The sequence below is a fragment of the Fulmarus glacialis genome, unplaced genomic scaffold (assembly GCF_000690835.1).
Source record: "Fulmarus glacialis isolate BGI_N327 unplaced genomic scaffold, ASM69083v1 scaffold21382, whole genome shotgun sequence".
Taxonomy (NCBI): Eukaryota; Metazoa; Chordata; class Aves; order Procellariiformes; family Procellariidae; genus Fulmarus; species Fulmarus glacialis.
The window spans coordinates 48,453-58,201 of NW_009200045.1; the positions used below are offsets into that span (position 1 = coordinate 48,453).

Genomic DNA, 9,749 nt, shown 5'->3' on the forward strand with positions numbered 1-9,749 from the left:
TGTCTTCCAAAAAATCGTTTACCCTAGCAGTCTGATAATTCAGATCCTTAACGTAGCCGACTTCACAGCATAGCAAGAAGGGCATGTGCTTGAATTGCAGGACAATTGAATCAGACCCTGAGTGGAAATACTTGAAATTCAAATAGCTTTGGTTGCCTAATCTGATCTAATCTTATAAATTAGGCACATGGCAGCACCTGGGGATATTGCAGCCTCTGCTGTTGATACCAGCCCTGCCTCCGCCGTGTTCTGCACAGCACTGGGGCTGCGACTGCTCCTCCTGCCCACGTCTCTGCCTGCTTGCTTTTTCGCACCAGATGCCTCTCCGTACACTCTCCAAAGCCGTGGCCTTTGTTTTAAATGCTTCCCCTTCTCCGCTTTTCAGTTCTGCTTTTGTGGTGCCAGTTGCCACTGCCTGTATGTTAATTGTATGTTCCCAGTGAACAGGTTGGTTTCTGTTGCCTGTCGTCATCCCTTGCTGAATATTCATTTTGGTGTATAAACACCACAAAAGCAGAAAGAGAGAACATTTGTGAACAGCTGTTGCCAAATATCTGGTCAGCTAAGAAACAGAAGACACTCTATTCCCAGAGAGCCCATTTAAATTTAACATTTCAAGGTTTTATGATATTTGTTCTGAAAGCAAAGTGCAGATTTATTTGTTGTTCACATTGTGACAGGGAACAGTAAAAGGGTAAGAAAAGATCATTTAAGCTTATAAATGATTTATGCAGGCTTAAGCATTGTAGGAAATGCATTATAGGAAAATGCATGCTTGCTTTTCCCAAACCACTCTTTGCCACATAAAAACATCCACAGATTGTCCTTTGAGAAGTTCCCTAAAATCTATCAGTCAGTGTCTGCTCTGTGAGAGCCCTCTGTTCAGGCTCTCTGCAGTGACCGTTCAGGGCTGCTCAGGTCACTGCCCCCTCTGGACATTTAACTGGTTGGATCTGGCTATCATCGAACACCGCTGAGCAGCCTGCAGAGCGCTTTCAGTGCTGTGATCTGAGCATCCCATTTCAAATGACCCACCACATGCGCTTTCGCTGTGTGTGTGGCTGCTTCCCATTGCTGGAGAACGGCTCCAGTTAGACAATTAGCTGGTGAGGAGGAGTATGGCTTGAGAATCTTCTGATTGGGAAGAAATTAAGATAATTTTAGCCAAGTGGATATTATGCCTCAGGAAGCAACTTGCATTTATGAAATGTTTTGTGTAGGACTTGTATTTGTGCTAAATATCTCATGCAATCTGTGAAGTTAGATAGTAATATCTATACTTGCAGGCATAAAATTATTTGTTTCAATGCCCAATGTCAAATAATAAATTTAAGAACAGATTTCAGGAGTGCTAGCCTTGAATTATCTTTCTGTATCTTCAGCCTGTGCTCTCTCTTTAGAGTTTAATGCAAGAGTCCTCTTCTTAGTTTTCTTTCTGGGTAAAGGTGAGAGAAATAATAAAAGATGTGTTTATTACAATGTAACTGTGAAAATTCTCTCACTTCTTTTCAGATTGGGAAGAAGAACAAGTGAGCAGTCCAAATATCTTGCGGCTTATTTATCAAGGGAGGTTTCTTCATGGCAATGTGACATTAGGAGGTATGAAAATAATTTTCATTATGTATGTTACAGCCAGGCAAAGGGGATATTCATTTACAGTGCAGTAAATACTACTTTACTGTTCAAGATCACAGTAGGGCTTGCTATATACTATTTTTCCTGTGCATAGAGTGACATTGTATCTTACTGTGTATTTTTCCATCTTGTTACCACTAGTTGTTAAACTTTGGGAGGTACCACCTGCTAAGTCAAGTCTCCTCTTGCATAAAGAAACAGTAATGCTGCTTTTATTTGTTGTCTTTCTAAATGGAATATTTTGTTCCACCTCTCTTACACTGCACTTGCAGGGTAAGCTACTACATAAATGTCTGAAGTATTTTAAAATGTTTTATAAACTTTATGCTAATTGGTTAAACAATACTTTAAATCTTAGTGCAATGAAAGAAAACACTCTATGAATGAGAATGAGGGGAAGCATTCTTGCTGTCCAGTGCTCTCCCAGGGATACAATTGCATAGTTATGCGAAAACAAAAGTAAATGGCTTCACTTCATATGCTAAGAAAATGCAATTCAACTGTGCCCCCTTGTGGCAAATTTTTTCCCGCAATTATATATTTTGATGGGTATCTTTGATAGAGATACGACACAAATTTGTAACAATAATCTTTCCTTTTGTAGATAAAAGTTGCCAGTGTGAATATCAACTATATCAATGACTAAACAAGATGAGACTCTCTTCTCTGTGCCAGTTTAAAAATAAAATAATACTTCTACTTTCTCTTTATGTTCAGATTGTTCATGCATTTGTACTTGAATGCAATACAGAGAGGAGAATATAATACAAAATCACCAATTACATGTTTTTGAAGTTAAGATGAACCTGAAAAGAATATTTCTGGACTGCTTATGGTGATCTTTCCATGAAGAAGTGACGGGGGTGATATAGCCATTGATTCGCTTTCTACCATTACCAGTGTTGGCTAGTGATGTACTTTTAGAATAGATTTACTCTCCATATAAATCAATCTTTAATGCTGCTATATATACAAACAAGATCATTGCCAATTCAGGTGGGAGAACTCTGAAATTTTTATTCACTCTTTAATTTTTGTCTTTACCAGGTGCCCATGAGTACAGCTAGTAGCAGTTGGAGTAGGGTTGAAAGACAAATGTTAAGTCTTGGATCATCTCTGCAATTAGAGATGTTAGTCTTACCCTACATTTTCCAGGCAAGGATAGCTAAATGGGGTTTTCTTTGCCATTCATCTCTAGATGTTGCTTTTGACCACCAGTGTTTTTTCCCTTTAGTGACATTTGTCTACATCTGAAACAACTTTGAATATTTGTTTAATATATTTAATATATTGTTTAACGAGTTAAGCTGAAAAATAATAACTGCATGCTGTTGACTCTTGCATTAACTCGGGTCTATGGGTTTTGAACATTTACTTGGGTTCAGGGCATTTTAATTCATTCTTAATCATTCATGCATTGCAATTTAATCATCATGATTTTATGCTAAGGATCTTACATGTATATTAGTGTTTTTTCAAAGATCTTTTTGTTTCTGTATTGTTTTAAGAAAAAGAATCTCTGAAACATTGGCTTACTTCAGTACTAATGAAGGTATCTGGAGTAAGATTGTACAGCTGAAAGGGGAACAGCAATTCATGAAGCAGCCTGAAAAGGCTGTTACTTCAGTTTGTGGTGTTCACTAGATGTAACCCTAAGTGAACTAGTTATCTTTAAAAGGGGGAGGGGGTGGGGAGGTGGGGAAATTTCTTGCTAAGTACAATATTTAGTTTCTTATGCTGTTATAATATAGTTCCATTAAGCTTTTCTATCTGCAGCTCTCTATAACTGAGTTATAGCACTTAGTGTTTTATTTGCTGTAGGTGATAAGGAAATATTGACTGGAATTTGGACCTACTGTGTACTGAAAGTCACTTTATCAACTAGTGAAACAAAAAGTTCCAAGGAAACAGTTTGGTGTTTTCTTTTTTGACAGGAGTCCATTTTTGTTCACATTTAAAAATGACATTGTAATGTTCTATTTGTAACTTCACATGTCTACGTAGTGTCTTATGAATTTGAGACTCCTTTAAACTAAGAAGCATCGAACAATGACAAATTGATAGGAAAAACTGGCTTTTGAGTGGAAAATTTTATTTTAAAGAAACCATCTCTTTTGCCAGCTTCTCTGAATGGACTGTCACTACAAGAACAGTAGAGCTAATGGCATTGGAAGTGGTAAAGAAAAACAGACCTCTGTGTAAAGTTTGCTGTGCCACTCTTGCCTGTGGTGCTTGAGCCGCACTGTTTTGTTGTGTCCTGCCTGTGTGAAGGATTCGGGAGTTAGCTAGCAAGGCAGAGTCTGTTGCTCAGCTTCCAACAGGAAATTTCATCCTTCAGCTAAATATTTGGTCTGCAGTTTGCATTTGAAATAATATTAATTAGGGAGGTAATACATAATTGACAGTTCTCCATTTCTTGTTGGATAATGGTAATCAGCAACATTTTACTTCCTTATTTATTGGGGAAGGGAGGAGGGAAGCCAAGCCACTCTGTGCCATACACATACCAAAAGAGGGGGTGAAAAGTAAGTTCTGACAACAGAAAATCTGAAATAAAAGTGGAATTAAACAGATGGGAAAGGAATTAAATAAAATTTAGTTTAAGTGAGAGAAAGGGGTGAGAGAACGAACACAAGAGGAAGAAAGGATTACTGAGCATAGGTTAGGGTGTCATGGTGCTCCAAGCAAGAAGCTGGAAATTGCTAATAAGAACTTGTGTGAACTATGCAAACTACTAGCTGAAATTAGTTAATTGAAATATTAGCATATTTTTACTTGATTACTGTAAATAATTAATTTCCACAGCTCACTAATCAAGTCTCTTCAAGTGTCTTGATATTATGAAAGATGTCCCTAATGTGATTGGTTTGTAGTATTTTGCTCTTTCTGTAATGGCTTTTAAAGAGTTTATGTCATGAAGATGATCCTTTTCCATTGAGTTTAACAGACTGTTAATATGCTCTTTGCAGAGTTTTCAGTTGTATCAAGTACCCAAAATACTTCATCCTTGTCAGAATTTAAGTTATCCTTCTAGTTGCAGGCACAGGCAGTGCTTCAAGTAAACTAAGCAACTTTCAGATCTGACTTTCTATAGAGATGGCTTTTCCCAAAGAACAGCTACTTCAAAGAAGCTTGTGGAGCTGTGTATCCCTCCATGTGCTTACACCTGTGTTTTAATCATAACTTGCATTTTTTCAAACAAATACATAGGCAATGAACATGATTTAATAGCAATGTTGTAGCTAGGCTTGTACTGAATACATGTAGTAACCAAATGCTAGGTTGGTTTATTTATTTTGTATTACTGAATTTTGAATTTATGCTGTACTGATTAAAATAGAGAGGCATTTTTCTCTTCAGTTACCTTCAGGTTTATTGGACATTCATTATTCATTTATTGACTTAAAATGCCTTGCTGCACTGTATGTGAAAATAGAAAATGTAAATTTGAGAGGACAAATTCTACTCAAGTCAGAATGATTTGGGTACTTAGGGTTAAATTCTTTTTACATTTATCACTAACTTTTTTCCCTCTATAAGAGGGGGAGGACAAAACTTAGAGCATCTTTACCTTACATTTCTCAGAAAAATAATCAAGAAAGATGCTTATTCTTAGGAGTTGCAGAGAGGAAACAAAATTAAAGTTATGTAAAGAACTTGTAAAAATAACTCCCCCCTGCCAAATAATTGGAAGAAGTCAAAGTTCAGAATATTGACTCTGGCAATGAGAATCTCTTAAATATAATGAGCAACAGAGAATCCTTTCATTTCAAGGAGACTAGAAGTTTTGATAAATATTATACTACAGTGCTAAAACCATAAATACAGCACTGTTGGTATATTTAAATCAGCATGTGAAAATGATCATTTTCGTTTCAGAAACAAGCAGAACGAATTGGGGAAAGCTCCAATTTTGTTATTTTGTGTTACTAAAGCTCACAAAGGCAGCATTGTGAGAACTACCTTATCTGATTTAAAATGTTTTAAATTTGATATTTTTCACATGCAGTTAATGTTACAGATTAATATTAAAAGGCAAGATGCAGACATCTTGTATTTTGGAAAAATCTGTATCATGGATCAAAGTATGTTTTAGGACAATCTGTTTTGCAGTAGTGGCTCAGTGTTTTGATGTCTCAGGAGTAACAATTTAGTGGCTGAATTAGCCACTTTTTTGTATCCTTATCAATAAAGAGTGCTTAGCAACTGAGCCTTGGCATGAATGCTCACTTCTACTTTTACTCAAAAGAGGAAGGCTAAGTTTCCTAACAGGAATATCATGTCTCTAAGAACACAATGTTTTAAGTGATTATTATCAGGTCCCAAGACCCTGATCTACAAAACTTTAGCCAGAAACGCCTTTATAAATCTATTTAGTAAGCAGTTCAAACCTAACGGTATGAACTTTTGAACAGATGCTAATCCAATTATAGTTAGTTTCAGTTGGGTGTTTTGAAGAAAGAAGACTGCTGTAATATATTAATAAATCTCCCTTTCTCCTTTTGCAGCTTTAAAACTTCCTTTTGGCAAAACAACAGTGATGCATTTGGTGGCTAGAGAGACATTGCCAGAGCCAAACTCTCAAGGTACGCTGTGCACTAGAGCTATTTCTTACTGAAGTACGTGGCAAAGCGGTCAGATCTCTTATAGGCTTTTTGAGTATTTCATAGCAGAGAAAAGTCAAGCCCTTGTGGTCTTTTGTGAAGCACGTAATGGAATGCTTTTGTACATGTTGTTTGTAGAAAACTAAGAAATTAACTTTCTGGTTTAGCATTTTTGTAGAATGCAGAAATTTACTCAAACCTTAAAAGCTTTCATTTTTATTGTTAAAAACTACTCCTGATTTATTTTTCAGTTATGTATGCATGTGTGTAATAATAATTTTTTTTTTTACTAAAAATAATAAAAACCATACTCGTATCAAGCATACTCACACACGAAACAATCTAATTGCTTTAGAAATGGCATATAAGCAAAACTTTCTTCTTGCTCCACAGGTCAAAGGAACCGTGAAAAAACTGGAGAAAGCAATTGCTGTGTAATCCTGTAAACCCTGTTAGCTTTACCTGCTAAGTGTGATGTAATATAGTCTTTGTCTTTCATGCTGCTGGAATAGAAGAGGCCCTACCTTGCTTCAAACACTTGTAGGAAGAGCCTGTCTGTAAATCCATGGAACTGAAATATTACACGAACACTGTCTCATTAGTCTTTTTTTTTTTTTTTTAAGAGAAAGATCTATGAACACTTTCATTGTTTGTTGGTGTTTTTTTTTTTTTTTAATTCCTGCTTTTTGTTTGTTGAATAATCTTACAGTACATCAGTTCTTGAAAGAATTCAATCTCCAGAAAAGTTATTGTGTTCTTTTCCATAGCAGGAATCATTTTGGCACCACAAAAATCTCCATTAACCGGATCTAACCAGTCAAGCTTTCTAAATGCAATTTGCACTAAATATGGTTGACAGTATATTTCTCATCAACAATCTCTAACAATATTTGAGACACCTAGTAATAACCTACAATGTATAATGCAACACTGGAAAATAGTGTATCTATAATTAAAACAAATCTCACTTATGGCCAAATCAAAGGAAAAACTGTTAAGTTAATTCTACCTAAGTCAACCTTGGTGGCCAAGCTGGCACAGAATACTAACTAAACCAAGTCTAACTATATATATATTTTCACTGCAACAAACAAAAAAAACTATGTGCCTGTAATTTAAAAGCACTCTGTAGAGGGCTGATTAAACTGATTTTTTCGTTACTGCGTGCACTCTGATCTCGTATGTTAGTTGAGTGCTTATTCAGACAGCACAAACAAGTGCAGAGAGTGCATTTCCTAGCCTTAATATGGGAGGGGTAATTTCCTGTAGTTCATAGGCTTTTATTATTGTGCATAAATGTTAGAAAACATCATTTACTAATCAATTTTATGTATTTGAATATTGGCAATTGGTGTTTTTCAGTCATTTTCTCATCTGTACCTTAGTGTCCAGTGTCATGCTTACTCATTAGAGACTTCAAAATAATTATTAAAGTTTAAAAAGCAAAAAGAAAAACCTCTGCCATAGTACTAGTTTTGTTTCTTTATGTAATCTGCATTTGGTATTAGTGCTTGCAATTGTATTAAAATCAGAAGCTGATTTTTGGAGGCATACATAATTAAAAAGGATGCCATTCTCTTATTTCATATCAATAATTTAAACGTTGATATGCTAAAGAAATTTGCACAGCACTAAAGCATGAGCTAGTTTCATCTAAACCTGTAAAAAATAAAAATAAATAAAAATTAAAAAAAATAAAAGATTTTATATTTTTTCACTGGGGAGGAATTCTTCCTGGGTGAAATTACCAATATGTGTAGAATATATTTAATAAAAATCTTATAAAATACATAACTATAGAAGTTAAATATAGATTGGCGTGTAGTATAATAGAACAATATTCCATATAAATAGCTTTAGCCTTTAAAAAAAATGAGTCACAGGTTGACATTGTGTTCTGTACTTAAGTGTCCACAACTCTTACAGATGTTCTGTGTAATCGTTTTTTCGAATGATTGGCATCATTCAAATGTAATCAGGTTATTTTATTCATTGTTACTGCTTTGATGAAATGCTTTATATGCAGTAGATTTACAAAAATATTGTTCATACTGATCAGAATTAAATTTGTATAGAGCAGAGTTTTAAAACAAATTGTAAATAGCACTAAACATTTTCTTTCTGCAACCTGTACTGATAGACTCTTCTGTAAACTAAATAAAAGAATATTGTAGTGCATTTTGGTGGTGTTTTAAGGGTTTTAATTGGGTCTGTAACTACTTTTAATAATACTTCTTAATCTGGAAACTAAGAAAGGATTCCATTTTATTTATTTAAAAAAAGGGGGGGAGGGGGCAAAATCTGCTGAAAGCTGCTAATGGGATTTATCACTTCAGTTTTGTTTTCCTTTCACATCAAAAGAAGTGGCCTAGAGGTTTTTTTTCTGTTGGAGAATTATGCAAGCATGGACAGTTGCAGTTGCAAATGTACAGCCATGTCACACCCTGGTGTACCTTCACAGAAGTTAAGTGCTCATACTGTAAGTTTTTGTGTCTTCACTTATTTATGGCGAAGAGCATACATGTACCTCTTAGGGTGCTGGGAATTCAGCTGACAGTATTATTATGTGCTCATTGCCTAAATGAATCTTGGGGGGGGGCGGATTTCCTTGTACTCTGCAGTGTAGTTGCTAAATAAGTAGCTATAGGGTCCCAAACCTTCTTATTTTAAAAAAAAAAAAGAAGTTGGATAAACATCAGCTTGAGAAAGCTACTAGGAGCATGTTGTCATCTTTAACTATAAGATGAAACTTCCCTTTTCCAAAATGCTGACCACCTAAGTAACACAGGCTCAGGTGGGAAATGGCTATGACAATACAAGAAAAAGAAAGGGGCTGAGGCTGGACATGTTTTGTTAGTTAAACAAGTCTTTCAGATGCATTGATTTTGAAAAATGAATGTTTGAAAGGTAATCTTGGTTTGGAAAAGTAGCTAGGTACTTAATAGAGTATAAATACATGAAAATCCAGTAGCTTCCGGTTAAAATATTTGGCAAGCTTGAATAGCAAAGTATGTGGAGTTCCCTTTTATTGAGATGAGTAGGATGCATATATGCGCATGTCCAAGCAAATCCTTAAATGCTGCTTGGCATTTAAAGTGTGAGCTTGCCAAAATAACTCCCGCAGAAAGCGGGTAGAACTGTTGCCTTAATTTTCCTGCAAATTGTCAGAGTTCTGCCCATTGCAGAGCATTTCTGTTGTGGTGTGAGGCTGGTGGAAAACTGTGGGGGAGAATTGCTAAAAGATTTGTGCTTTTTCCCTTGGGTGCTTTGTATTTTGGATTGTATATTTGCCAAAACAAAGGCAGTAGTTCTTAATCCCGGATTCCTCAGCCTTGCTGAAGTTCACGCATATGCTTCTCTTCTGTGTTGATTGGAGTCAAGAGGATACTTGCAGCCCATAAAGATTAAAGCTAAGTCTTTGCAGGGTCAGGCTGTTGGATGGTCTGATAATATGTTGAAGAGTTTGACATTTGATTTTCACTGTTAAATAGAAATTATATTTTCCCTGTG

The 9,749-nt window shown here is 35.6% G+C and overlaps 1 protein-coding gene across 1 annotated transcript in view; it reads left to right on the top strand.

The window, feature by feature from the left end:
* UBL3 (ubiquitin-like 3) overlaps positions 1-8,417 on the top strand; it is a 56,335-nt gene extending 47,918 nt beyond the window's left edge. Inside the window, exons 3-5 of the mRNA XM_009573457.1 lie at positions 1,513-1,599; positions 6,144-6,221; positions 6,633-8,417. Coding sequence (XP_009571752.1) covers positions 1,513-1,599; positions 6,144-6,221; positions 6,633-6,685 — 218 coding nt within the window. The 3' untranslated portion in view covers positions 6,686-8,417. The remainder of the gene's footprint in view (positions 1-1,512; positions 1,600-6,143; positions 6,222-6,632) is intronic.
* The last annotated feature ends 1,332 nt before the right edge of the window (positions 8,418-9,749 follow it).